Source organism: Drosophila mojavensis, unplaced genomic scaffold (genome assembly GCF_018153725.1).
Source record: "Drosophila mojavensis isolate 15081-1352.22 unplaced genomic scaffold, ASM1815372v1 contig_80, whole genome shotgun sequence".
In the NCBI taxonomy this organism is placed as follows: domain Eukaryota; kingdom Metazoa; phylum Arthropoda; class Insecta; order Diptera; family Drosophilidae; genus Drosophila; species Drosophila mojavensis.
Genome location: NW_025318906.1, coordinates 309,730 through 337,685, shown reverse-complemented (window position 1 = coordinate 337,685; position 27,956 = coordinate 309,730). Strand labels below are relative to the sequence as shown.

At 41.2% G+C, this 27,956-nt stretch overlaps 5 protein-coding genes and 1 long non-coding RNA gene across 10 annotated transcripts; 4 read left to right on the top strand and 2 right to left on the bottom strand.

Annotated features, from left to right (window-relative positions):
* Positions 1-97: 97 nt before the first annotated feature.
* LOC6578260 (putative phosphatidate phosphatase) lies at positions 98-14,407 on the top strand. Of its 2 annotated transcripts, none has more exons than XM_002004140.4 (7): positions 98-187; positions 3,058-3,573; positions 10,741-10,892; positions 11,821-12,033; positions 12,839-13,018; positions 13,095-13,271; positions 13,939-14,407. In XM_002004140.4, exons 2-7 carry the CDS (start codon positions 3,225-3,227, stop codon positions 14,050-14,052), a joined length of 1,185 nt encoding a protein of 394 aa, XP_002004176.2. In that variant the 5' UTR covers positions 98-187; positions 3,058-3,224; the 3' UTR covers positions 14,053-14,407. The 2 variants fall into 2 exon arrangements, with proteins under 2 accessions (XP_002004176.2, XP_015018516.1); XM_015163030.3 differs by lacking the exon at positions 13,939-14,407 and adding an exon at positions 13,368-13,553.
* Positions 14,408-14,652: 245 nt separating this feature from the next.
* LOC6578259 (dolichyl-diphosphooligosaccharide--protein glycosyltransferase subunit 4) lies at positions 14,653-15,225 on the top strand. Its single transcript, XM_002004139.4, has 3 exons — positions 14,653-14,761; positions 14,941-15,056; positions 15,123-15,225. The coding sequence occupies exons 2-3, from the start codon at positions 14,956-14,958 to the stop codon at positions 15,142-15,144; spliced, it is 123 nt and encodes a 40-aa protein (XP_002004175.2). The 5' UTR covers positions 14,653-14,761; positions 14,941-14,955; the 3' UTR covers positions 15,145-15,225.
* On the bottom strand, positions 15,080-15,957 carry LOC6578258 (protein lethal(2)k10201). Its single transcript, XM_002004138.4, has one exon. It carries the CDS (start codon positions 15,898-15,900, stop codon positions 15,223-15,225), a length of 678 nt encoding a protein of 225 aa, XP_002004174.1. The 5' UTR covers positions 15,901-15,957; the 3' UTR covers positions 15,080-15,222.
* Positions 15,958-16,057: 100 nt separating this feature from the next.
* LOC6578257 (ceramide-1-phosphate transfer protein) lies at positions 16,058-17,069 on the top strand. Its single transcript, XM_002004137.4, has 3 exons — positions 16,058-16,264; positions 16,321-16,538; positions 16,605-17,069. Exons 1-3 carry the CDS (start codon positions 16,125-16,127, stop codon positions 16,904-16,906), a joined length of 660 nt encoding a protein of 219 aa, XP_002004173.1. The 5' UTR covers positions 16,058-16,124; the 3' UTR covers positions 16,907-17,069.
* A 93-nt stretch (positions 17,070-17,162) lies between these two features.
* Positions 17,163-22,622, top strand: LOC6578256 (probable multidrug resistance-associated protein lethal(2)03659). Its single transcript, XM_002004136.4, has 6 exons — positions 17,163-17,699; positions 18,103-18,333; positions 18,457-20,698; positions 20,763-20,913; positions 20,977-21,925; positions 21,983-22,622. Exons 1-6 carry the CDS (start codon positions 17,623-17,625, stop codon positions 22,245-22,247), a joined length of 3,915 nt encoding a protein of 1,304 aa, XP_002004172.1. The 5' UTR covers positions 17,163-17,622; the 3' UTR covers positions 22,248-22,622.
* LOC26527353 lies at positions 18,103-24,403 on the bottom strand. Of its 4 annotated transcripts, none has more exons than XR_006357871.1 (8): positions 23,329-24,403; positions 22,016-22,142; positions 20,948-21,944; positions 20,751-20,891; positions 20,285-20,691; positions 19,926-20,222; positions 18,372-19,865; positions 18,103-18,316 (listed from the first exon to the last, which is right to left on the bottom strand). It is a non-coding gene; the product is annotated as an uncharacterized LOC26527353 (long non-coding RNA). The 4 variants fall into 4 exon arrangements; XR_006357870.1 differs by having other exon boundaries at positions 20,285-20,678; positions 20,739-20,891; positions 20,952-21,944; XR_006357869.1 differs by having other exon boundaries at positions 20,952-21,944.
* Between the last annotated feature and the right edge of the window lie 3,553 nt (positions 24,404-27,956).

Here is a 27,956-nt window from a genome sequence, read left to right as displayed (position 1 = left end):
GTCGGGTCCAGTCTATTCGTCTATATGGGAATCTGTGGCGGAAAATGTTTTTGTGTTTTCTTTCGTAATTTGTTTATGCATAGCGAACATGAATAAATAACTATCAACTGACGCTAGAAGCAAAACTAGCTTGGAAATTTTCACAGCTGCTTTCCACAAACGAAAATTCAATTCAATTGGCAAAAAGGTAAAAATTGCTAACCAAAATATCAATTTATGAATGTGTTCGTGTGTGCGTATGTGTGCAACTTCAATTAATAAAGATTATCATTTCAATTCATATTTATTTTTACCTTTGCTCGATTTCAATTTAAATAACATTGAAAACAGGAAAGTGAGATTCCCATACATCTTAATGCCAAAGTAAACAAAAAATAACCAAAAAAATTAAAGAATTGGCATTCGATAAACAAAAGGTGTTCAAAGGTGTATGAATGTGTTGTGTAATGGAAATAAGCTAGCACGAATTGGCAAACAAATACCGCAAATATCCAGCCGTATTGTGGGGGCGTATATACTTCTGATATATGTTTTCCTCAATCGATTTTCCTTTTGGCCGTTTGGGGTCAAGGTCAGTGGATATAAGAGTGGATGTGTCGTACCTTAAGTTGTGTGCAGTTATTGTCGAGCTGACTCAAAAGCCTTCGAATTGCTTATCATTCGCTCAGGTGTGCGGAGGGTCAGGTGGGCATGCCTAATCAGTGACAGCGGGCAGCGGTTGATGAATTGCGTTTCACAATGAATACGATAATTTGATTGAGTTTTATAAACCATCAACCGCGTCACTATATTTCTTCATATATATATACCCTCTCACGAAGTGAAACGGGTATATTGGTTTTGTGCAATATTAGTATTATATCTTAGGAATATATATAGCCAGTCCAATAGGGTACACAGGAAGAAATTTAAGGTATAATATAGATATTTCAATAAATGTTGCGAGCATTAGGTGGTCGGTAACAGCCGACGCGCTTCATATTGGCAGCTGGCCAAAATGCAAATAATTATTAGCTTATTACAGTGAACTCTACCATGATGCTAGGAATACGTTATGCAAATGTAGCTGATAAGAAAGTAGAGCAAACGAACACATGCGAGAGCTGCTCAAAATCCTATGAACAAAAATATAGAAAAAGTGATATATATATTACATACATATTTTGAGTAAAATTTTGTATTTATTTTTTAGTAACAATGTTCATTAACAGTGGATTCACTGTAGCTGTTTCCGACAGTAATGAGCAAGGATCAGCACTCTGTGCTCAGTGAGTCGTGAGCCAATTGCCTAGCTGTATGCTCCACCTCTTGAGTTTACTGGCCAAGATTATGGCCAGAGTCTGTGCAAATAGAGTCTCTGTAATTTTATGCAATTTTGCTAACTTGCTCGGACGTAAAAAGGGGGCGTTGTAATAGGCAGCCTTGGCTGTAATGAGAACCTGTAGCAGAAACAACAATCCTTAACAACTGGCGGCAGTGGCAAACGTCAATCACAAGACAGCCAGAGCCGAGAGTGGAGAGTGGAGAATAGCGTAAAGAATTCATCAAGCAGCTGCATTCGATTGTGGATCTGCAGCTGTCAGCTTCAAATATGGTCAACAGAGATCGAGCCAACGACTCGCTGTGCTTCCCATCAGTCAGGAACTATTTTTAGATAGCAAAACAAGCTTCAACTGCCACTCCACATTGAGCCAACCAGTTAATTTCCCTGCCTTATTGCCAATCAGGAATTACCCTACCAAAAAGGCAGTTCCTTTCCTTAGAAAAATTTGCTTGTTTTAGACGATTTGCTGCCTCAGTTTTACGTTAGTAATTGTCTCCGACGTAGAAAATGCCTTTATCATTAATGGCCTGGATGAATTGCAGGGTATTCTGCTTGCGAAAACGTTCTGCCTGCAATTGCATATCGGCGGCATCTCTTAGGGCTGATCAAATCAACTTATAAATAGATAAACCTATACATGTGTTATTAACCTTTGTCGCAGCAGAGAAACTGAAAATTCCCTCTCTGAATGCGGCAGACTGTCGAATTCTTGAGGCGTATTTAGTGGAGCTGGGGTTAATCGATTTCGTTTTTATGGCGGGCAATGACCACCAGCTGAGGCTGTCTTGCCGCGTGCCCTCCAGTTCCGCGGCCTCCCTGTTGGAGGCGAATGTCGCGCCTGCTGCGAAATAAGGTCAGCCAGCGCCATCTGTTGCCCGTTGAGCGCAGCGAATGGCATATTGATATTGGCGGAAAATGAATTGCATATTAACAATAATATATACACATGTATATGAGCTGTATTTTATGGCTTTCTGGCGCCAGCAAAATACAAATCCAAAAATTTCATCTGAGACTTGCAGCCAAACGTGAATAAACGTCAGCAAACTGGCCCCCAAGTCGGAGCATTTAATTTCAGTCTGATTATTGGAGCTGTGCCCTGGCCTGCCCACTGCCCCTTCCCCTATCTAAGCAGCTTACAGACAGGTTGACGTCGCTGTCAGCGGAAGAAGGCAAGACGACACCGAGGTCTACAGCCTGTCCCCCACTACAGGTGTCCACAAGTCCAGTACATCCATGTGCGGTCGCCGTACTTATGTAAAGCGCTTGTTTACTTGTCGTGTAAATGATAATAACTGTATAATTCGGCATTATGGCTGATATAAGCGATTCGCATTCGGAATTGAAACCTAAGAAGTAACAAAATTGATTTGGATATGAAAGTTTGTAAAACACAAATTGGCGAAAAAAAAAAAAAATAACGAAACATGATCTAGATCACTAGCATGAGCCGGTTAACTGATTAGCTAAAGATTTTATCAAAGCTGGAATTTTATTTCAGAGCAACAAAAACTTGAATCGAATCAATGATAAAATACCCAAATACGTGTAGAATTTTGACATTACGAATCGTAGCAGTAATGACTCACAGTATGAGAGCTACCAAGTGAAGTCGTCTCGGATAATCTTAGGGGCATCTACAGACATTACTCATACATACAGACACAACAAAAATTCCCTGTGTAACTGAGAAAACTCCTTTATTAATGTCGATCTTTTTAACGCACTTTCAGAAGTTTACCTGAACATCAACAGCAGCTGCCTTCGAAGCTGCCTAGCAAAGCCCAAGTTCATTGTCAAAGCAAGAGAGAGAGGGAGAGTGGGAGAGCAAGAGAGCAAAGCTCTGCTAAGCTTTTGCCAGCATTTCTAACCTAACTGAAAGCACAGAAGCGATTTCGAAATGAGTAACGAATCGTCAGCGAGCGAGACAACACCGCTTCGTCGACCGGAAAGTCAACTGAGTGCAGCTTTGGTCGCTAACGTGGCCAGCAGTAACAACAACAAACACGTCATCAACATTGACGTTCCGACACCAGCACAGGCGATAGCGTTAACTACTAACAGCGACAGTAACTCTATCATTGAGGAGCGATTGCAAAGCATTACCAACAACAACAACAACAATAACGACAGCAACATCAATCATACACAACAACAGCATCCACAGCAGCAGCAAAACAACAAAAATATGGACACAAACAAACGAATCTTATGCCGTGTAGGCCTCGATATTTTGATTCTGCTCTGTGGTAAGTGTTTGCCTCTTGTAATTTCGCAGACGATAAACAATATATATACTTATGTATGTATATAAATAAGCATATACAAATCGAAATATGTGCCTACATGTGTGTGTATACATGCATATATATGCATTTGCCGCCTTCTCGCGTGTCGCAATGTTTGTTTTGTATATATATATATTTATGTAATTTTCGGTATTTCGTATGGGTAAGTGCGCTCTCACACACTTGCTCTTGCTCAACAGAGCTTTCTCTCTCACACTCTCGCTCCCTCTCTCTCAGTGTATGCCACGCTGTTGCGAACAGCTGAGTAATTTTAACTAAACAAAGTCTGAATAAAGATGTGTTTAGACATAATATTTTTATATTTACTGCAACCACAATTTAACTATTTTTTAGTACAAAGAAAAACAGAACTGTCCGATAATCCACCCACATAACCTATTTACACTTATACATATATGTATATGTACATTGTACTTCTGTACGCATATTTTTATTCATTTAGCTGACACTGTTTTTCTGTTGTTTGCTTTTCGTTTTTCTCTTGGTACACCTTTTGCAAGTGCTTGCTCGCAAAAAACCGTAAATGCACATCCCATTGTATTATATATAGGGGGAGTATAAATATTCATGTATTTATGTATGTATATAATAAATATATGGCTGTGTGCGTGTGAGTGTGCTTCACAATCAGCAATATCATATTTAAGCCTTTATCAGCAATCTGCGAAAGCAGCGTATTTAGACATAGCAAATCACAGTATTTCAGTGTTACTGTAAAACCCGTTCGTATTTTCAAACTGCGTATTTGACTGTTTATTCTATTGTCCAGACTCTCTTCTGTTCTTTTTTTCTCTCTCTCTCTCTCTCTCTCTCTCTCTCCCTCTGTCTCTCTCTATCTTTATCTTTGTGAGTCATTCGATTCAATTTAGCTGGGCTTTAAACGTTTTCCAATTGGCAACTGGGTGCAACACATCGCTTCTGTTTGTTTCTAACATAAATACGTGTCTCACCTTTTTGATAGTTGCCGACCTTACGCTTAAATAACTGCTTTTCTGTGCTACTTTCTTTTATTTGCACAGTTGACGTTTATGTGTAATACACACAAATACAATTCGCATACAATGATCTCTAAAGAAGGAGCTCCAATACACACACTCATACTCACACCAACAGCCGAGCATAAATAACTGTAGATTGGCAGCAGGTAAAGGTTACTCAGATTGACTCATTCGCTTATCCCAAAAGGTGTCCCATACGGTTGATGGAAAGTATATACATACATATATATAAAAAAAAAAAAAAACGTTAAGCATTAATCCTTGATGACTCAGAGTTAGAGCTAAACAAGCATTGACTTATATATTTTGTATTGTACAATAAAACATAGAAGTCATTGAGATAATAGCCAAGTTGACTGAGCCAGAAAGTTATCTGTACTCAGAATAGAAGAAGTTACACAGTTATCTGAGCGATAAAATATAATAAAGAGTACAAAAAATTTTATTTATTTCAATATAATCAAATAATAAATCTTAATTATTTATCGTCCCCCATTGAAAGTAAGAGTCCAATTTGAATCCATAAATAAGACGAAAAAAGAAAACTTTTAACAGCTGCGCACTTAATCAAATATGTAAAAACACAAAAAGTTCTTCATCCACAGATAAATTCCAATTAGTTGTTAATAGAAATTCCAATACATTCTGATTTGATTTGTGTGCGACCTTTTAGGCACTGAACAGCTTGCTACAAATAAATTCCAATTAGCTTTACATAACACAAGTCAGCGCCAATCAGATGCACTCTAAGCTTTTGGAAAGAGAACAGCGTTTAAGAGACAACTTGTCTGCTCCACTACTAATAAACTCCTATTAATTATGCATTCCAATCAGATTGTCTACTTTTACGAAAGAGAGCAGCTTCTAAAAGCTATCCTAAGAGTCTTTTTCTTGAGTGGCTGTCGACAGTGTTGCCGAAACTTTTTCAGCAAAAGTAGCAAAACCGAAGGCTGAAAGTAGCTAGAAGTAGCCAACTTTCTTCTAAAATAGCTGAAAAAGTAGCAAAAAAGAAAACAGTGCTGTTTTTTCATAAAAAGTCAACTTTATTAATTTAATTCTGATAATATCTCATCTATGACCACCAGCTCGTCATTTTCACCATTGTCGCTTTTATAATTTGCCTTTTTAAGGTAGTTGGGTGGAACGCTATACTCATAGCAACATTTGCCATATCGGCGTAATCCATATGTTTTGTGGACATACAATCTTAATGAAACTTTCAAAACGTGATCATATGGCTAAAATGTCTGTACATTCCAAAGCACAAGTCTCTAGTACTTGAAATGCGTTTTTTACAAAATGATGGCGTCAATGGGTCAGGGTATAAAAACTGATAAGAAATGAATTTTGCATAGCATATTAGAAAGCTTACCTATTCTTCAGTTGTAGTATTAATTCTACACAAAGCTCAGTACATTTAAATCATTTACATTTAAAAAGTATCGAAGCGAATTCTGTTATAAGTTCGCTTGCATTTTAGCAAAATTTAATATTTGAAAATAGCCAGATTTGTAGCTAATAGCTGTTTGAAAATTTTTGTAGCAATCGGCCTTAAAAAGTAGCCAGATCTAGCTACAAAATAGCTGATTCGGCAACACTGGCTGTCGAATCTGTTAGACTTCTTTCTATCTGTCTTCGACTAATTTCAACGTAAATTAGTTTTGACACAGAAGGCGCTGATAGAGTGATATGCCGGGAGGAGTCTGAGTGCGTGCCTCCACTTCAGCTATTGTGGTTGGGTCTTCAAGCATACCTTAACAATCCCAAAATTGGACTCAAAATAAACTTCGGGTGTCTCTGCTTGACGTTAATTGAATGCGAACGAGCTGCAGCACAACCAATTGGGAAAACTCCCCCTCGACTTTTTTCGTTTGGTGGAGTCATTAAACTCATAAAAGAGAAAGAAAACGAAAAAAGTGCGTGCGCACTCCAATAATTTATTGTGCCGGGCAGGAGGAGGAGCAGGGGAAGGCGGACGGGGAGTGATATTCTCTATGTTCAAACGAAAAACTAAGTAGAAAGAAAAATATTTGTGCTACGCATTTGCTTTATTGTCATGGCCAATGGATGCAATCTCGCTCTTCTTCTTTCTCTCAATATTATTGTTTACTTTCTAGCCAAAAGGCCAGAAAAACAAAATAACAAACACGTACGAGGGCGAGACAGCTGCCGAGTAAGTCGATGATCGGCTTGCTTATACCCTGGAATGGAAAAATAGGACTACAGAAAATTTATCTACTTAATACGGAATATTTCTTTATGGGAGCCAAAAATTAATTGTTACCCAACGCTTGACCAGCTCATGCAGACTGACTATAGGGTATCTTTGATTTCTATAAAAATCTACAATTCTTAAAGCTATATAGGGAAAAGTTCTTATAGGGAAATCAAGCCAGAAGTGTGATGATTAGCAAATACTAATACCTCATTACGAATTATAGGGTATTTAGATATCTATCCGGGAATTCTTCATATGCTTCCCTTCATCTTCTACCAATTGTTTGACTATACGGGGCATCAGTTCGAATTAAACCAAAGTCTATTGTTATCAAGTATTTAGTCCCCCACTATACCCTATAGGGTATCCTTGCTGTTTAGCACACCTTCCTATTATTGCTTCTGCTACAGTTTTTAGGCATTCGAGGCATATGTAATTATCTGTGCCTCATCAGTCTCTTTCTGGTTTTGAGGTATTGGTAATATTTCAAACCTGCCATGACAAAGGTGTCTGGACCCTACCTGAGTGACACCTTTGTTTCCTCACTCTGGGAATTCCTGGTACCGAACTGCATGTGCACTGCACATTGCAATTAATGTGTCGCCCACCCCTCGGAGGTCTCACTGCATTCTCTCGATGACTGATGTGGCGCAGTGAAGCGCGAAATTGCGAAGGATGCTGCACTATGGATGCCTAAATCCGATTCTCAGTCAGACCTGTATTTGAAAGTAATTAGTAGTGAGAAAGACGAGATTCTTATACTCTTAAGAGACTATATTCTTAAACTCTTTTTATTTCTAAATTAGTATACGCTGATCTTCTTTTCTTGTATAAATTTCAACTCTAAAGACCTCTGTAGTCAAAAAACCGGTATACCCTGCTTTACCCATTCGTCGAGAGATCATGATTAATTTTTGCTTTGCTGTTGTCCTTCGCCGATTGATCAATTGTGAGCTGTCAGTCATCCTTAGAGCTTATGCTAAAGTCTTAAAAGTGGAGTCTGGAGTCTGGAGTCAGCAGTTGGGGAGGTTGGCTAGAGGTTGAGAGTGCAAATCTTTGGCATTAATTGTCTTTAATTAAACTTCCGTCTTGTTTAATTAATGCTATTAGAATTGAGCAACCAGACAGTCATTGTCTCCATTAGCTGTTTGCCAGACGAGATAAGATTTTAGCTTTAGCTCTCATAATTGTTAACTCTAAAGTGCAGCAGAAAATACATATTTATCTCTTAGCTGGCTGAAAAAAGGCCAAATAAGCAGCCCTGATAGTTTCTTTGCCGAGATGAGATTTAGTTTCCAGCTTTCGTAATTCCCACTTCTATATAGTTGCAGCTCTTTGTGTTGCACGTTGAGCTGGGGCAGGGCAGCATTTCTGAAGTGCCGCCCAATGTTTGTGTGGGCCACAAAGTGTTTGTATGCGCGACTTGAAAGAGAGTGCGCCAGCATCCACAGATAGAAAAGTATCTGAAGGGCGAGCAGGGAGATAAGTTGGGACAGTGTGAGAACGTGGCGTACGACGGTGGCACCAGCGGCTTCCTTTGAATCATGTCTAGAGGTGGATGAGGGTGAAATGAACCCCACCCCTCAGCCTTCCCCCACTCTCTCTTTTACTCTAGTTTCTAGATCATTTACCTCTTTGTTTAACAAACAAATTGTTTTGTGCATGTATAAGTGTGAGTGCATCTGTGTGTGTGTGAGTGTGGCTGGTGTGGAGGGGGCATCTAAAATACAATTTGGGGCTTTAAGTATTATTGAAATGGACTTGACACCAAATGAACGCAAAGCACTTTCAACAACATTTATATAAAAGTGCGACAGATTTGCCTCTAAACGAACCACTTCCGCCCGTGTTCCACCGTTTCAAACGAGAATCTCTCATCAGCAAAAAAGCAACAAAAAACAAAAATTAAAAAGGGCAGCTAAACATAAATTCAATCTACTTAGTTATGGTGCCACAAAGAGAGAAGTTCCATTTAGCTAAAAGTCGTATTATTCCCTTTCTTCATTGCGAGACGCAAAACCCATAAAAATCCATATCTATAGATGCGCTAGATACCCTAGATAGCAGCTACTGTTTCGGCTGGGATAAGCCGCCCGCATACAAAGGTCACTTGCTCTGCTGTAATAGGACTCTGATCTGGCAACAATAGACGCAGCGAGCATCACTTTCCCAGCATCCAATGTTAAATCACTCTCGCTGACAAAGATCGAACCTGTTCTCTTTGCCTGCAGCTGCTCCTCTGACAGTTGCTCTACTCTCCTTTGAGGGTCTCCTACTGCCTTTGTCACCAGCTATTCGTGTGCCTTTCACTTAGACTCTATGGGTAAAAATCAATAATCCTGCTCTCTGCCCTCCGCTTTCTACTCCTCAGCCGGACTCTGACTCTGACTCTGCGGGCAATCGTCGCCAGCTCAAGTAGACTCGACTTCTATAAATAGTTGAATCGTAAAGCAGTCTGGGAATATTTGAGTACTTCCGATGTGATAGGCGTGGCTTTCTCATTAAACTCACATGGTAACTTTGGACTCGTTTTATATATAGCTATAACTATAGTCAAAGTTGATTACTCTAGTAAAAGTATAAATCTTTCCTGAGCGAGTATATTTACATTAATAAATGAATTAATAATGAATATGCAACATCGCTTTTCGTCCAATTCAAATTTCCTTCGGCGCCACCCCAAGTACTCGTCATAGTCCGGCTCTATAAATAGGCATTGTAAGTAGTCTTTCTCCTCTGCTGCCGCACTCATTAGGCGACTCTCGCACATCGCCCGCCTCTCTCTAATGTGCAGCGCATCGCTGAGCATCTTTCACGCAGGTAATGCGCGCAATTGCAATGGCAATTAGCCAGACGTTGGCTTCTAACTGTGGCATCTAGTGCAGCTCTATTTGAGTCTCCTGCACTTAATCTAATTTTAATTAGATCTACGAACTCGCTGGCCGTGTCGTGTAATTGGCAGAGAGTCTCGCTCTCTCTCTCTCTCTATCTATCTATCTCTCTATCTCTCTCCTTCACTCACTCATCAAGAAAAACAAACATATTTCAAGTGTTGCTGACACTTTCGATCGTTGCACTTTTGATGGATGGATGGAGGCTTTGTTTTTGGATTGATCAATCAATCAATCAAGCTGCGAGCTGATGACCGTTTGTCTGGGCGAAAGCAATTTGTATGCCTGCTAGTTATTATTAATGGTGTTGCATAATTAATAAATATACTCGCTCGGGCAGCTAACAGTGGGCATATGCTTACCTGTTCCATGGTCGTCTCAATACACCATAGACTCGAGTGCAGCTCCTCCTCTATATAACATTAATTTATATTTACGCTCTATCAATTCTCTCTTGATTTGAACGTGAGCGCGTATTAGGCAGTCAGTTAAGCCCGATTGCAGTACTTCCCACTTGTTAATGGTGCTGCATTTTTAATTAAAAGTGAGCGAGTCAGCGCGCGTTGAAAGGTCCAGCATGACTCTTGCTAAGCCACACTCCGAGAACCCTTGCCCTCTCCCGAATCTCCCCCAGTTCCAGCTCTATTTGCGCTACGCTGCCTGCAGCTGTCGCAACCAAAATTAGTTGCTTTATGAGCGGCTCGTCGTCGTCTTGCTGTCTCCCCTCACAATGCAGCTGATTAGTAATCTTATCAATAGCTTAGACATAGCATAAGTCAACAGTGTCAGACCTGCCGAAAATGAGTGAGAGGGGCGCGCGAGCCCCCTTGATAATGCCCATTAATGCGCGCCACAAGTCCCAATGACCTACTAAATGCATATTGATAAATCATTGCGGCTCAAGTTCTCTGACAAGCGAAAGCGGAGAATACTTTTCGAATTATCGTTTACTCTTATCAACAGTTTTCTCCAATTTTCCTTTCTTTTCTCGGTTTTGCAGTTGGCTTTCCCATCCTGTTGTTCTTCCTGCTTGGGGATCCGTACAAGCGCGGCTTCTTCTGTGACGATGAGTCGCTGAAGCATCCCTTCAAGGACTCCACTGTGCGCAACTGGATGCTCTACATCATAGGCCTGGTGATACCAGTGGGCGTGGTAAGTGGACAATTGAACGGAATTGAAAGAGAAACTCAATTTCAAATTGAAATTGATATAAATTGTATTGCGCTTATGTGATGCGGGCTCTTTGGGGACTGAAGCAGCTCCCAAGTGGCCACCCATGCTAAATGATGTCAAGCATGTGTCAGTCAGTTGTTTTTTGATACCCTCAAGTCTATTGCACAATCATTTCAAGTTCACATGGCCAGAATAGACAGACAACTCCCTCAATGTGTGCTCTACTTTTAAGCTCTTGCACAACTCCGAGTGGGATCTGACAGAAAGGGAGAGAGAGTGAATGAACGAGAGAGAGAGAGAGAGAGAAATGGATCGATGAAGACATCTGTTGTCCACTCCACATGTTACAAAACGAAACCAGAGCAAGCATCTGTTTTTGCCACTGTAAAGCAAACGATGGGCCATAAACTGGCTAATGGCCCTAGTTCTAATGAAACCTACATAAAAACAAATATTGCCCAATATTCAGACTATTTGCATACCTTTTGCCTTGAAACTAAACAACTCATTCACCCAAATGTTGCCCGTAATTATTTCCCCTATTTACCTCCGCCTCCGCCTCCGCCTCTGACTCTGGCTCTGGCTCTGTTTATATTGGCCCTTCCTAAGAAAACAAACTATCCAAAAATAAAATAAAAAAAAAGGTGCTAAAAGGAAATCGTTCATTGATAAATAGAGTTGTAGTTAGTTCTTATAATATAGCCTTTTTACCAGACATATTGTCTTTTTATTGCCTCTTGCAACTTTTTATCCTGTGTTCTGTCTGTCTCTTATCTAGTCAGTTTGACTCTATTTCACTCAGATTTACCATCATTCTACTTCCTCTTCAATTATGCATGTAATTAGTGCTATCAACATTTTGTAATATTAATATTAATATTAATTTCTTTCACTCTCTCCCACACAGATACTCATCGTTGAGCTGCAGCAGTCTAGAAACGCGAACGTCTCTGGCAATGGACTTGCGAGGCGCTATGTCTTTATGTCGTACCAGATACCCGACTGGCTGGTCGAGTGCTACAAGAAGATGGGGGTCTTTGCCTTTGGCGCCGCTGCCAGTCAACTGACGACGGATATAGCCAAGTACTCAATTGGCCGATTGCGTCCCCACTTCATAGCGGTAAGCGGGGCAATCGAATGACAATTAAGCAGCTCCGATTGCCAATTAATTTTAATATGCAACATATGCAACGGGCTTAATGCAACATGACACGAGCGACAGCCGACAGGAGACAGGAGACACACACGAAGGGGCTATTAATAAGTTGTAATCGTGTTAGAGAGAGAGAGAGAGAGAGAGAGGGGAGAGAGAGAGAGAGAGAGAGAGAGTATAACTAATTTAGAATGAAATGTGTTCCTTTTACATACATATATGAAAGAGTTACTATTATTATTATTATTTTTATTATTATTATTAATGTGTGATTATAACCACTGACCAGTGGTCAGTGTTATAACTCAGATCAGCCAAAGCTTATATATCCTATATTGAGCAGGATGTACACTCGTCGCCTTGCCTTGCCTTTGCTGCTCAAGCAGCAAAAAGAATAGCTTTTCAATGTCTTGCATCGAGCACTATTAGTGCATATACATATATGGAATGACTTTATAAGCTGCCCTCGCATAGCCGCGTGTCGCCACAGATATGACGGGTTGATGGGGCCCTTCGAATGTTGCTTGTTACGGACTCCCCTAGCTGTCAGGCAGCACAGAGACGCCCTATTATTTAGTGAAGTGCGGCAACAGCGCTGCAAAATTGAGCATAAAATGCGCAGCACATGTTGCAAATAGCAAACAAAAAGGGGGAAATGTGCGTTGCACATAGGCGGTGCAGACATTAACTGTAACTAAGCAAACTTAGCGGATGCTCTTCTTGGCGCAGCTCTCAATATTTGTTTGTGCTTGATCTCTTTGCCGTCGCGCAGGTGTGCCAGCCGCAGATGCCCGACGGATCTACCTGCGACAACGCAACAAATGTGGGCAAATATATAACGGACTTCACGTGCAAAGGTGTGGGCAGCTCAGCGCGGATGCTGAAGGAGATGCGACTCTCGTTCCCTAGTGGACACTCCAGTTTCACCTTCTACACCATGGTCTACGTGGCGGTAAGTTGAGATGTCCGAGCTGCGAGCTGTTGCCCCCATTTTATGCATCTCCTTGCTCTCGCCCATCTCTGTGTAGCTCTATCTGCAAGCCCGCATGAATTGGCAAGGCTCGAAGCTGCTGCGACACTTTCTACAGTTCCTCTTCATCATGATTGCCTGGTATACGGCGCTGAGTCGTGTCTCCGACTACAAGCATCATTGGTCGGATGTTCTGGCTGGCTCAGCAATCGGAGCTGCCTGTGCGGTGATTGTGGTAAGTTCCTTTCCCTTCTACTCCTCTACTTCTATCATTTCACAGACTGTATCTAGCTAGTCTTACACACACGTCTCACTTGATCATCTTTTCTAGAGCTACTTTATGCCCAAAGCGTGTTTCAACATGCAATCAGTTTGGCCCACCAAAGAAGCTAAGAGCCAGTGAACAGAGAGAATGACAGAGAGAGAAAGACAGAAATAGCTTTTCTTCGGCTTAATTTCTAAGCTTTTGTACTGTCAAGATTCTTAGCTATTAAAATAACATTAATTGACATACAAATACACACACACATAGTGGCGTTTCCTTTGAGTCGGCTTTATGTTAGAAGTGCACCATAAGCACGAGATATTCGTGCAACTAATTGGCTCGCTCTCAACACCTGCTGCAATGGGGTGTGTGGCATGCGAGTGAATGTGGCAGACCCATTCACTTCACAAATTGATCAGCTGCGGCTACAAACATACATATGTACTTCAGCATGTAAATATATAGATCAGCAATTTTACGCTTCATTTGGTTTATTGGACGTGACTCGCGTCCCTTGGACAACTATTTCTCACCTAAAAGAAACATACCATACTTTTAGGAGCCATCTGTATAGCCTTCTATGCAGACTTTTACTATGAATTTAATATCCATAACACATTTGTATCTTTTCTTTCAGGCTAACTACGTTTCTGATCTGTTTCCCTCAAAACCGAATGCGAAGTCCTATCTGCCGCGTAACTCACAAGATGTCAGTCAAACGCATTCAACGGTTGTCGTCACAACGAATTAGCCTGCAGTTGACATTAATAATGATTTTAGCAATCGTTTAGGACACAAATTCCATAATTTATAAGCGAAATATCAAGGATCTGTCAAATTGTATTTCTTGTTAAACATTTTAAAACAACGCAAAAGCAAAGCTTTCGTTCGATTTTATTTCGATTTTAATGTAAACAAATTTTGTATTTAATATTACTCCACTCGACAGGTAGTGCATTACTTAACTATGTACGTACAACTTAATGTATTAGTCTGAGATATAAGCGTTTGCTGATTCGCAAAGATTATATTCACTAAAGTGACCTTAAGATTATATAAAATTCGATTTGCAGTTTCGCGAATCGTCAATAAGTATTATGTTAAAATGAGTCTTTAGTTTTTTATTAAAACACTTGAATACAACAAAAGAAAAATGTAATTTATTTCTAAGAAATGTTAATAATAAGCCTGTTCAAATAAAAAATATTTTATAAATTTTATCATTGTTTTGAATATGCCGCTTTTACTTTTTGGGATTATTTAGTGACATTTATCACAGTATACTTTTTGAAAACATACTCCACTTTCGATAACAAAATACTACTGCTGTTTTTCATTAACATCGATAGTTCTACAGATAACAATGCCGGACCCAAAATTTTTATTAATCGATAGTTAGCTTGCATCTTTGGCAATTATTGTAATCTAAACAAAACCGGCTTGTTTTTTGGAAATAAAAAGTAAATATTAGATATATCTCATGTTTAAGGAGCACAGTTGTTGGTTATTATTGTATAAAAAATATAATGACAATGATTTGGCTTGGGTGTTGTGCGCATATTCTTAAGAAGAACACTCCCTTGAAACATGACGTGTCACCAGAGGCCTAAAGAATAATCCGAATATTTTCTGCTTGCAGAAGCCCCGTATCAAAATGATAACTGACGTGCAATTGGCAATTTTCTCAAATGTCCTGGGAGTATTTCTGTTTCTGCTCGTTGTTGCTTACCACTACATCAACGCCAATACGGGAAAGTGAGTAGAAAACTAAAAAGATGTGACCCGACAAGCAATTCAATTACTTTTATTCTTAATTTTCAGGTCTAGTATTAAAAACAAATGATCTTTAAGGTTTCCACAAGTTAATTAATACAAGTATCTTATAAAACCAACTTCAAATAATAAAATGGTATAATAAAACTTAGTCCATATCGTCCAGCGCTTCCTTCATTGCCCGCACATCTAGCAACGCCTTATCCTTGCGTGAATTGAAAGTGCGCTGCGTTGGGTGACCGAAACTGAAAGCCTTGATATATGGAAGTTTTTCATTGCTCAAGTCCGCAGCCATATTTACGTCCTTATCCACATCCATAGCATTAGTTGCTTTCTTTGTACAACTTTTTGCTTTATTGGGAGCCTTTCCTTGATCAAAGCGATAGTTCGCCGGGAATTTGTGTACTTTAATGCAATGATCCTTTCGATCGGCAGGCTGAAAGAACTTTAATGGACATTCTTCGATGTAACAGGTGTAGTGGGGTTTGTCGCCTCGCTCGACGCTGGCTGCGAAGTACAAATCATGCTGCTCGGTTATGTGAAGATCCAACAGGTGGGGAGTTGGCAATTGCCGCCGACATTGTATGCAGCTGTAGTACTGCGACTGTGTTGTCTTCGTGTTCACATTTTTCCAAATCGGAATCTTTGCTTCAGCTTCTTCAATATCTTCGAGGTCAATGAGTACACCAAGCTTCTTAAATGGAGGCAAAATTGACGCAATCTTGTTCCCTTCTGTGGACGTTATAAAACCAACGGATAGATTATCTAATATCTTTTGCAATTGGTCTTTTGCGAGTAAAACCCCGGAAGATATTTCCGAATTCATTACGCGTTTGCTTTTAAACCAAATGACTTATTTATATCGATGAAGGAAAACAAATAGGAACATATCAACTATCGCATATTTGATAGCCTATCGAAATATAAAGAGTATTTGAGAAAATTATATATATCGAATCGAAATTTTTATGCCAATATCGATTGTCGATATTTCTTTGTTTTTATTGACTAAACATATGCGCTGTGGAATAATAAAAAAGAGTTGGAAATATGTCCGCTGTTAGCGATTCTGCGGGTGCAGAAAACTGCTTTGATATTGAAAAAGTCTCAGATTTATTTGAAGGTAGCTTAATAGACGATGATGATGTACGCATGGAAGATTATTTGGAAGCGTATGAGGAGATAATGAAGTAAGTAAAATAAGATCATCTTGTCAACAACAAACTTAAATTGATTTCTGCCTCAGGTTCTTCTTGCTGATGGGCAGCGTGTTTACCTTTGTAAGTAGCGACGTGCGAAATAAACTGGATATACTGTATGATCTACGACAGCAGGACAACGAAGAAAACAAACACTTCGATAGTATTAAGACAATGCTGCTATATGAGAAAGGAGCCAGCCTTCTGCATCAAAAAGGCTACGTGTCTGGCAGTCGGACCTTATTGCGTCTGCATCGTGGCCTAGGTACTACTCTGTGAAACAGATAACGGATGATTATCTTATCTATGTATGTACGTTCGTTCGTTGCAGAGTTTGTGTACGAGTTTCTGCTTCGACTGCAAGACGTGGCAGATGAGGAGAAGGCGCACCATATCTGCAAATCAGCTTACAATGATACCCTGGCCAAGCACCATCCTTTCCTCATACGTAAAGGCGCTCAAGTAGCCATGTTTGCAATACCCACGCGTGGCGAACTCTTCAAGCGCGTCTGCAACGATGCGAATGTGTCGAACGCCATTCAAAGGCTGCCTGATATGTTGCGGAATATGCAAAATGTCTACAATCGCACGGATCAGCTTTTTACGCTTGAGGAGCTCCATAGCCTGCCTTAGAGCTGTCACTGAATAGGTCATTATAGAAATTGTAGCGTAATATGGAGCCCATTAGCTATTCTCTGTCTTATTGCGTGGTCCATTCCGATATTAGCGTCGTTGCTTGTATTTATTGAATCTGTTCGTCTTTGTCTAATTAAAGCTTTAGCATTCGACTAAGGAATATCTCTCATCTATATTTATCGTATAGTTAACTTATCTGTGACGAAATTTACAATGGACATAGTCTAGCCGCTATTTGATTAGATTATACAGCCTCGAACCGCGGTCGTAGAACGTTGCCCTTGATAGCCCAATTAAAGCTAATCAGGATTTATCATTTCAGAGACAGTAAGCCGAATTAGTTAAAATCTCAAAGATTTACAAGTCTTAGTTATAATTTAACTGCAATCTGCAATTATGCATTTAATGGCGTGCAATGACGCACACAAATGGCCGACAATTTCCTGTCCTGTTTCGCTATTGATTACTCAATGTACCCACATCTATTAGCCAAATAATTTTAGTCCAATTAGCCAACTAGCCTCCATTATTTCTTATCAGTCGTTTGTGTTGTGCCTTGTGCAAAAAGTGTGTTATGATGACGACTTAATCAACCACTTCAAGCAAACACCAAAATTATTTATAAAACGGCCTGAACGGGGGCTACGAACGCATTTGAAAACTGTCTGCCACAGACATAAGTAGATTTTGTAAACTTTCGTGAATGGGGCGCTATGAATAATCTATCAAATAGTAAACGCGAGCCAAATCCCTATCTAAAGGCAAATATATTCTCGAAATGGTTTTTTCTGTGAGTTTAATATTCAAAATAATGAATATAAATATTTTAAATAGTATGCCAATTAAATTTTCAACAATACTGATACATTACAAATATTTATTATAATAATTACAACAATAATGATTATACAATATTAAAAATACCCGTACAAATAATTTAATAAATAAATGAGACGCAAAAATTAAATCAGTTTTGTTCGTTCTCGATTTCATATTGATTGAGAAATAAAGTCCATTTAAGCTCCATATCTTAGACATGTCTTGATAATGTGTACGACCAAATATTCCCTGTGCATTCGCTTTCGTTTATCACTGATTGGTAATTTAAGAGATCCGTAGAGCATTGTCTGCCTGGCAGCACGTAGTTCCAATTAACTGTCAATTTAAGACTGATTGCTGTTTTCATCACTTAGATGGATGCGCCATGTATTTCGGCAAGGCCGACGAGAAGAGCTCTCGGAAAACGGTCTATACGCAAATTTACACTATTTCGATAGTGCCAAATTGACGGAGGATTTGCAACAGCCATGGATACGTGAATCTCAACGCAAACAACCAAGTTCGTTGCATCTGATCTTTGCCCATTATGGATGGCAGTTTGTGCCTGCCTGCGTGATCTATTCAATTCTGGAGATAGTTATACAGTAAGTACATGAATATAAGCATATTGAAATCTTAGTACCCGTCCTCTGAGTTATCCTGAGCCTGCAGCTAGAATACAAATGGTTGCATTTCTCTCAAATACTCTTTGCATTGTTTCTTTGCAGTGCCTTTCAGCCACTCTTTTTGGGTGGCTTGATCTCCTACTTTGCCGAGGGGCAAACGAGCATTAGCAAGGAAAGCGCCTATCTGTATGCGATGGGCATTGTGCTGTGCGCGCTGATCACGTCACTGGTATTTCATCCATTTATGTTTTACGTCTTCGCCGTGGGCACAAGGATTCGTGTGGCCTTTGCTGGACTGATATACAGGAAGTGTTTGCGTGCAGCGATCAATGGCCGGGATGGACTTGGCGCTCTGGCGATATCAGTGATGTCCATCGATTTGCCACAGTTCGATCTGACATTCTACTTCTTTCATGACTTGTGGAAGGGACCCGTGGAGGCGTGCCTCTTTGGCTACATCATGTACACTGAGATTAACTGGACGGCTTTGATAGGCATTGCCTTCATAGTGCTGTTGATTCCACTTCAAGCGTGGGCTGCCAAAGCGGCAGCCAAATTTCGCACCAGATCAGCGGATCAACGGGATCGCCGTGTGAAGCTGATGAACGAGATTATAAGTGCCATGCAGGTGATCAAAATGTATGCATGGGAGCAGTCTTTTGCAAAGCTGATAGCCAAAGTGCGTAAGATGGAGGTTAAAGCCATCCGAGGTTCCGTTAGCATATATGCGGCGCTGCAGTGCACCAACATGATATCGAAAGTGTCTTTGTTCCTAAGTCTCATTGCCTATGTGTATACTGGTGAAGCGGTTACGGCCAGAAAGGTGTTTATACTCTCGTCCTACTACAGCTTGCTGAATGATTCGCTGATGCACTTTTGGCCCTTGGCAATTACCACCTGGGCGCAGACTGTAGTTAGCGCAAGGCGAGTGACGGAGTTCCTACAGCAATCTGAATCGCCCACCAACGAGAACTGCTCCTCCAACTGTAGAGACAATCCCACCCTACAATTGGATTTCAAAAAGGCACCTGCAAAGCCTCTCTCTGTGGGTCGATTGCACTGCATAGAGAGCAAGGAAAAGTCCATCACTTTTAGCCAGGTTACCGCCAGCTGGAACAAGCCAAGCGTTAGGCAGGCACGAACTGCGCACATTGAGGACATCAGCTTTAAGCTTCTTCAAACACAATTGGTGGGCATTGTCGGCAACGTGGGCTCTGGCAAGAGTACGCTCCTAAACGTCATCTTAGGCGAAGTGGAGCTCATGCAGGGTCGCATTGAAGTGCATGGCAAGTTGAGCTATGCCCCACAGGAGCCCTGGATCTTCCAGGCCAGCATACGTGACAATATTGTGTTTGTGGAGCCATACGAGGAGCAGCGGTATCGAGCTGTTGTGCATGCCTGCCAGCTGGACTGTGATCTAGCTATGCTGCCCCACGGTGATGCTACTGTGGTGGGCGAACGGGGCATCAGCTTAAGTGGAGGACAAAAGGCGAGAATAAGTCTTGCCCGTGCTGTGTATCGAAAAGCAGATATATATTTATTCGATGATCCCCTTGCTGCGGTGGACTCACGAGTGGGCAAGCTGCTAATGGACAAGTGCTTCAATCGGTTCCTGGGAGACAAGCTGCGCATATTGGTTACGCATCATGTACAGTTGCTGCAGAATGTGGATCACTTGCTAATTATCGAGTCCGGACGCCTGACCCAGCAAGGTACTTATGCGGAGCTGCGAGACGTTATTGAGAAGCATGCAGCACCCGATTTGGATGCCGTTGAAGCAGACAAGCAACTGGTGAAACGAGTCCTTAGCCAAGTGGACAGAAACTCCAAACTATTCCAGGATCCTGCAGAGACGGTGGATGATCAATCTAATAAGGAGAGTGCCTTCTCAGAACGCCAGCAACAAGGAGCTGTTAGCTACGCTACTTACATGGATTACTTTCGCGCTCTTCGCTCACCCACCTTGGTTTGCCTGGTGCTTGCGCTCTTCATTGTCGCTCGAGCTTGCCAAGCTTTAATGGACATCTTCATTTCGCGCTGGGCTACCTGGGAGGAAAATCGAGAAACACCCGAGCAGTTCGAAGAGACTCGTGCTCGCATGGTTACGTGGTACGCGGTGCTCTTGGTGTGCACCTTGGCCCTCTACTTGTTGCGTACCTTTGGCTTCTTTCTGTTATGTTTACGTATTTCACTACGATTGCACAATTTGCTCTTCGATGGGATTATACGTGCTCGCATGTTCTTCTTTAATGCCAATCCCTCGGGTCGAGTACTGAATCGCTTCTCCAGTGATATTGAGAACGTGGATGTGGCCTTGCCGCAGGCTATGATGGACTCCTTGCAGGTAAATAACTGTAATAACTGTAACATACACATTTACTTACAATATAATTTACCATTTGCTACAGTTCTTTGTAGATGTGGTGGCTGTCTTGGTCATCGTGGCAATCGCCAACTATTGGCTCCTCATTCCAGCAGCTATCATGGCGGTCTTGATGTACTTTTGTCGTTCTTTCTACATAGGTGCCGGTCGCAGTCTGAAACGCATTGAAAGCTTAAGTAAGTAAAAGAGTAAATCATATTTCTGACTTACTGACATGCTTTGGCCTTTTTCATGCTCAGCTCGTAGTCCAGTTTACACGCATGCCAATCAAACGTTACAGGGCTTGACTACTATACGAGCATTGGATGCGATGCCGCAATTGGAGCACACTTTCCATGGCCATCAGAATACGAACTCGTCTGCGCTCTTTCTCTACACAAGCGCCAATCGTGCCTTTTCCTTTTGGACGGATCTCATTTGTGTCGTTTACATACTAGCTGTGACATTCAGCTTCCTGGTAATTAATGAGACTTTCTACAGTGGCGATGTTGGCCTGGCTATCACACAATCAATGACCCTGGTCATAATGTGTCAGTGGGGCATGAGGCAGACGGCGGAGCTGGAGAATAAGATGACCAGTGTGGAGCGCATATTGGAATATGCGAGGACCCCATCTGAGCCACCTTTGGAAACAGCAAAGGAGATAAATCTCGCATCTGAATGGCCAGAAAAGGGCCATTTACGCTTCTGTAATCTACGCATGAAATATGCTCCAGACGATATCGAAATTCTGAAAGGCTTGACCTTTGAGTCGCAGCCCATGGAGAAGATTGGCATTGTGGGACGTACGGGCGCTGGCAAATCTTCGATAATCCAAGCACTGTTCCGGCTTGCAATCAATGAGGGGCTTATCGAGATAGACGGTCAGGACATTGCCTTGTTGGGCTTGCATGATCTACGCAGTCGCATCTCAATCATACCACAGGAGTCAGTTCTCTTCTCCGGTACATTGCGATTCAATCTCGATCCGTTTGGTATGAAGAGTGATGAAGAGCTTTGGAACGCACTCGACGACGTGAAGCTGAAGAAATACGTGGCCAGCTTGGAGGGAGGCCTCTCATGCTATATGCAAGATGGCGGATCGAACTTCAGCATGGGCCAAAGGCAATTGGTTTGCTTAGCCCGAGCCATACTCCGCAATAATCGAATACTTATTATGGACGAGGCGACTGCTAATGTGGATGCAGAGTAAGTAATTATTGATAACCTGCAAATTTCGATGGGTCTTATTAGTTATTATTACAGCACTGACAAACTCATACAGGAAACAATTCATACCAAGTTTGCCCAGTGTACGGTGTTGACCATTGCTCATCGTCTTCACACAGTCATGGACAACGACAGTGTCCTGGTTGTAGATGCAGGAAAAATAATCGAATTCGGAGCACCACACAAGCTCTTGCAGCTGGAGAATAGTGCTCTATTAAAACTAGTTAATCAAAATGATAAACTCACAGTTAATCAACTCAAGAAAATTGCTGCAGATAGTTACATGCGGAAAAACAAATAAAGCCAAATTAGTTTTAGAAGAATTTTCTTTTCGGTAACGGTTGCTTTAACCACAGACTCCGATTGATTTCTGAAGCTCACATACCAAAGCAAGTCGATATGTAGTGCATAAATTCCAATTAGAATTAACAATTTAAAAATTATGTTTACATACTTTGCAGTCCATTGCAAGTCATATTTTCTATTGAATTTCAATTGCGAATAATCTATGAGGCTTATTTTGCTTAACTTTTGTTCACTCTCTAGAATTTGATCATGCGGTTTATTGGGCGAAAATCAGTGCCGATATTGACAGCCTGATCAGAGATGGACGTTGACAAGGAATTTACATTTTGCATTTAAGGGTTATCGATTAATAAAACAACAAGCTCATATACCAGAGCCGACTGCTATGAAATGTAAGCCAATCCAATCAACAGTTGTGATTTGAATTGTAGATTAATTAAAATTAGGTCAGATATTAATTTACTTTGTTTTCTGCTCCAGTGTACTTATCCAGTTCATCTGCTATCGAGCGAAGAGTCGCCGGAGCATTTAACCGTCTTTCAAGTCGCGCGACAATGATTACCGCTAAAATTGACCGCCCGCTGAGCAGTGGGCGTTGCCAAACAATTGAGTTGTGCCACAAACTACGTCATCACTTTTTTTTTTACTGGCAGAGGCAGGGATAGAGGCAGAGGCACTGGCAAGTGGCCACCACATGCTCGGTGGGTGGTTTTTGTAATTATGGACATGCGCCACCCATTCCGTCACATTTCAGTACATTAAGCGCTGAAAGCGTTCTAACTACACATAACAACAGCAAAAGCAAAAAACTGAGACTCACTCAAAAGCTGACTGGCACTTATGTGGACGGAAGCCGATGGGCGGAACTAGAGCGAGTCCAGACAGACAGGGATAGAGACAGAGACAGAGACAGACTTAGAGACGTGGGTCGGTGAGTCGGTCGATGGGTCGGTGGGCGTTGCAGAAAAAGAGGGTTCCCAAATTGCTAGCCAGGAGATGACAATGATGTGCTTTTTGTGTGCAGCAAGCATCTTTTTTATTATTCCCAGATTTTTTTTTATTTTTTGCTAACTCACCAAGTATTATATATACTAGTATATATCCATATATACAGACTGTACTTCCATCTCTTTCTCTTCCTGTATGTGGGTGTTGGCAGTTCCGAATGCTGTGGCATAAATTGTCCGTCGGTTTTTTAGTCGCCGTTGATTGCTTTTGCGCCCAGCTCGGCTCGGCTCGACTCGGCTCAGCGGGTAGCCGGTAAAAGTTGACTTGTCGACAGGAATATCAATTACTTGACTGAAACTCCAGGATCTTATCTGAGCAATTTTATCAATTATCTGACGCGTGCACGTGTCCTTCTTGGGACGGGCAGACCGCAGTGGATATAAACAACATTTTGAACAGGGCACGTAGATATATCGATGGTCGGCCTCGTAACTCATCTTAAACGATCACACTCTCTCGCTCTCTCGCTCTCTTCACTCTCTATCTCTCACTCCCCTCGCCGCGGGACCACACACCGTGCTCTAGCAACCCAACGAACCGGAGTACGTGCACACGACCAAATTTGCTTTATTATGCGGTCAGGATCAGGATGCGACCTCTGTGGCCAAGCGGAAGTGTTTGCCCAGTGATAAATGTCACAAAGATGGGCCACATACAAAGGTGGGCAGCTGATCAGATTTTATAATCCGCACGTTCTTCCATTGGCTAAGCCGTCTGGAACTAGGGTATTCACCTTGAAGCTCTTCCAAGCTTGCAGACTGGGTCACAATATAAAATATTTATATTTAATTAGCTTGCACGAAATTTTGGACAGTGTTTGATGAATGGCTTCCTTCGTGACAAAAACTCCCCAAATTGCAGCCGCCAGCTGTAAATCGATTTCAATATTTTCCAAACTTCATTGAGTCTTTATTTCCATTGATTATGATTGAATTGTTAATCTAGGCACATCCAGTCGGCTCTCTTTTTGTTTACTTTTTATAGTTATTACCTATATGAAATAGTTATCAAGGGTATAGCAGAATTTTAAAATGTCGGAATATGACTTTTATATTTAAATTCATCATAACTATTCAATCCGTATTAGGAATGATGATCGTATTCGGTGAAAATGCCAATAGTTTATTATCTATTTTTTATTTCTTAATATATTAATTTTAGTAACCAAAAAATATACATTTTGGATTTTTATGTATTGATAATAATAAATCACAATTTAATCCAAATGGTTTGTATTAATTGTGACTTAATTGATTTTTTGACTTTTAACTTCAACGTAACTGTAAATCTCTCTTTTTTTGCTCACTATCCCTTCCCCTTTTTCTTATACTCGTTATCGCTCCCTCTCTATCTTGCTTTGTTTCAGTAGGTGTCTTGCTCTTCCACTTTTCTAGATATATGGCTCTTTCTCTATCCTTATCTCTCTCTCACTCTCTGTCTCTCTCTCTCTCTCTCTCTCTCTCTCTCTCTCTCTCTCTCTCTCTCTCTCTCTGTCTCTCTCTACAGAGACAGAGAGATTCTCTATCTAGGTATTCATCTCTCTCATTTCCGTTTCTCTATTCTATCATGTTTAAAGGGTATCTTATAGTCAAGCTCTCATCCATTTCATCATTCCACTGTCGTTGTTCCCATTACAATGGCATCATGAATCGCATTTACTTTGAGTAATAATTAGATATTCAAATTGTTTGTGGAAATGTCAATTGTCGGTCACTTCGTTCGGGGGCGTTTAGCCTGAGTGAGTGTGGGCGTGGCATTGTTTAGGTGCAACAGCGGCAGGCAATAATGAACATGCATTGTAAATAATGTATTAAGACATTAAATCGCTCATTGAGGCAATTTACATTCATTATTATATTACGAGCTCAGCGTACGTGCCCATAAGCCATGGGAATCGGAGAAGGGCTCGACGAGAGCGGGAGTCGGAGAGGCCGACAGAGACGGTGGCGAGACATGCCCGAATACGTTCCCAATCTCATATTTGTTGGGAAATTAATAAAATCATAAAAACGTAATTAATTAATTCACAAGACAGCAGAAAAAAAAATGAAAAGAAAAGAATAAAGAAAAAATGCATTGCCGCCACAGTCTGTGGATGGGCTGCGGGTCTTGGGTGCTCCTCTGATTAGCGATTCAGGTGCGTGAGTGCATTTTTTTCGGTTTTCAAGAGAATTTCTTCAGCGGCGACCGTGACAGACCCTAGCAAACGAGTCTTCGGCTGCCCCCTTTCCGCCTCTACCCCGTGTCTCCTACGGCATGAATTAGCGACTGACAGTCCGATTGACAGATACAAACTAAAGTGGGCAGCAAATGCGATCGTCAGGGCGGCCTCTACAATTGCAATTGCTACTGCTGATTGTTGGTTACTGCCCACCGCACCAGTGCTGGCACTGTAGCCATTTCTGGACAGATCTAGCCGTTATTTAAGAACTCTTATGGTTGTTGCAATCTCGGCTGGTTCCAGCTTACTGGCCGTCAGTGGTGCTAACTTATTGAGCAGTAATTGCTCTGTCAAATACATCAACTAATAGGTTGTTAATAAGCTGCTCTCAGTTAGGGACTCTGGCAACTGGCAATGAAACTGCAAACAAAAACTTGGGTTTTAAAAATTTGCCACATGTTTCGAATTTCAAAGTCTACCAATTCTCTGCCGCTGCCTCTGCTCAAACAAAAAAGGCCACAGGCAAATGGAGGGCGTGTCCACGCCTTATGACAAATTATGACAGCGAGCATTTCGCATTTGATTTATGACCCCCGTTGCATTCAACTATGACCCCCTTTACTTTCCACGCGGCAGCTATGCCAACAGATTTCCTGTTGCCGACTTTGCCAAAATGTTGCTGCCTAATAGTTTCTGCGGATATATTTTGAAATCGTGGCCATACGGACTTTCTAGGCTAACTGGTTAACTTGGCTGGCGATAAGTATACTTAGATGTACTATCAGATGTAGCGAGACTGAAGTTAATTTAAAATCAGTTAACTCTTAGATAGATCTTGTATATTCAGATAATTGTCAGTTAACCCTCAGGCCATTGCTTATATCATATTCGAAATAAGTCCTTTAATAGAGCGTTAAGTCAAAATGTGTAGAGCATAAAAAATGCGCTGTGTGAGAGCACGGATTTTTCTTTCGTTCGGGGTTACTTTTACATAATTTGTAATGATTTGTAAGTGATTTTTAACGTGGTGCATTATGGCTGTTTAACTGTTTAAAGCGACACCAATCCGGACGTAATTAATGGCGAAATAATTTACAACCAAAGCTTTACAGCTGCAGATCCGGCCAGACAGACACATAATATACCAAAGAGGCTACACTGAACTTTTATCATGGTTCAATGAAAAACCTTTATTGCTAATATAAACACAAATAGCAAATGTTGGTATCTTCTATCTCTTTTACCTTGAATATTTCTTTGATTTTTTCACTATAGCTCACTCTGTAGTCACCGCAGCCAAACAAAACACTTCCACTCGGCATCAGCATCGTTAGCAGCCAGTGATAGTTTGTTCATTTGCCTCAATTTCAGATTTCGAATACCCCTAAAGAGCAGGAAAAGAGCAGTAGCAGTAGCTGTATTCTCGCAGCCGGCACCCAAAAATTCCCTGTCTAAATGTTACAATAATAAAAACTCATGCTTGGAGGCGTGTCCCAACATAAAACTGCAAAACGAAACGAGCAGCGAGCAGTGAGCTGCCGAGCATCGGTACGACAGAAGCATACAACAATACAATAATACCAGAAGGGTGCCTGGCCATAGAGCTTCCCATTTACAGGGTGGTTAGAGCCACACATACACGATACTCGCTTATGAAGAAAACAAAGTGAGCATATTGAGTTCCGCCAGAGATTTTAAATTCGCTTCATATAATCATTCTTTTTACGTGTTCTGCTCGGGTATGATTTCATGGGGCTATACGAATCGAGATATCCGCTATTTTCCAGGATCTTACAGTTAGGATCATATTTGACACAGATATAACTGCGAACTGTAATTATGAAAGAGTATTATATAGTCGTGCGCACTCGTCACCAATATGCTGTTTTTTTTTTTGGTTACTCTACAAACAAAAGTCAATTGTCGCAGCCAATAAGTCGCTAATGCAATTAACAATTCACACACACACACAGAGAGAGAAGCTGAAGGCTGAGGGCGAGGGCTCAGGGCTGAGCATTACAAAACTAATAACTCACCATGTGTGAGCCCTCCTATCCCTCGCTCACTGTGAAGAGGCGTGACACGTGAGACACCTGGAGTGATTGTTTGATATGGCCGTGAGGAGTAGTCGCTATCAAATCTCACACAAACTCACTCTTTCTTTCTCTCTCTCTCTCACACTCTCAGTCTCTCTGTATTTGCGACAATTTGGTGCGTTAAATTACAAAAATTAGTCACACGATGAACTGGGAAAAGGCTCAACAACGTTTTGCCTTCGGGGCCTGCCGTGTTAAATCGCACAAATTGGCAGTTTAATTGTTCCAATTGACACCAAATTTTGTTTTGGCCCTTAAGTGGCCCAGAATAAATGGGCAACTGGGAACTGATTTTGTCAGCTTGGAGGCGTGCACCGATAGCTAGGAATTTATTGCACTGGCTACCAGTGAATTATTAGTAGCATTTAGGCCCTTAAGCAGTTCAACTAGATAATTTAACAAGCACTGTTCATCACTCGAATCAGCACCACACACACAA

Coding starts and splice junctions, on each gene's coding strand:
- LOC6578256 (XM_002004136.4), top strand. CDS start 17,623: ATGAATAATCTATCAAATAGTAAACGCGAGCCAAATCCCTATCTAAAG. Junction 20,699..20,762: donor CTATGATGGACTCCTTGCAG/GTAAATAACTGT, acceptor CATTTGCTACAG/TTCTTTGTAGATGTGGTGGC. Junction 21,926..21,982: donor ACTGCTAATGTGGATGCAGA/GTAAGTAATTAT, acceptor TTATTATTACAG/CACTGACAAACTCATACAGG.
- LOC6578259 (XM_002004139.4), top strand. CDS start 14,956: ATGATAACTGACGTGCAATTGGCAATTTTCTCAAATGTCCTGGGAGTA. Junction 15,057..15,122: donor ATCAACGCCAATACGGGAAA/GTGAGTAGAAAA, acceptor CTTAATTTTCAG/GTCTAGTATTAAAAACAAAT.
- LOC6578258 (XM_002004138.4), bottom strand. CDS start 15,900: ATGAATTCGGAAATATCTTCCGGGGTTTTACTCGCAAAAGACCAATTG.
- LOC6578260 (XM_002004140.4), top strand. CDS start 3,225: ATGAGTAACGAATCGTCAGCGAGCGAGACAACACCGCTTCGTCGACCG. Junction 12,034..12,838: donor TGCGTCCCCACTTCATAGCG/GTAAGCGGGGCA, acceptor GCCGTCGCGCAG/GTGTGCCAGCCGCAGATGCC. Junction 13,272..13,938: donor CTGCCTGTGCGGTGATTGTG/GTAAGTTCCTTT, acceptor CTTTTCTTTCAG/GCTAACTACGTTTCTGATCT.
- LOC6578257 (XM_002004137.4), top strand. CDS start 16,125: ATGTCCGCTGTTAGCGATTCTGCGGGTGCAGAAAACTGCTTTGATATT. Junction 16,265..16,320: donor GCGTATGAGGAGATAATGAA/GTAAGTAAAATA, acceptor TTTCTGCCTCAG/GTTCTTCTTGCTGATGGGCA. Junction 16,539..16,604: donor GCGTCTGCATCGTGGCCTAG/GTACTACTCTGT, acceptor CGTTCGTTGCAG/AGTTTGTGTACGAGTTTCTG.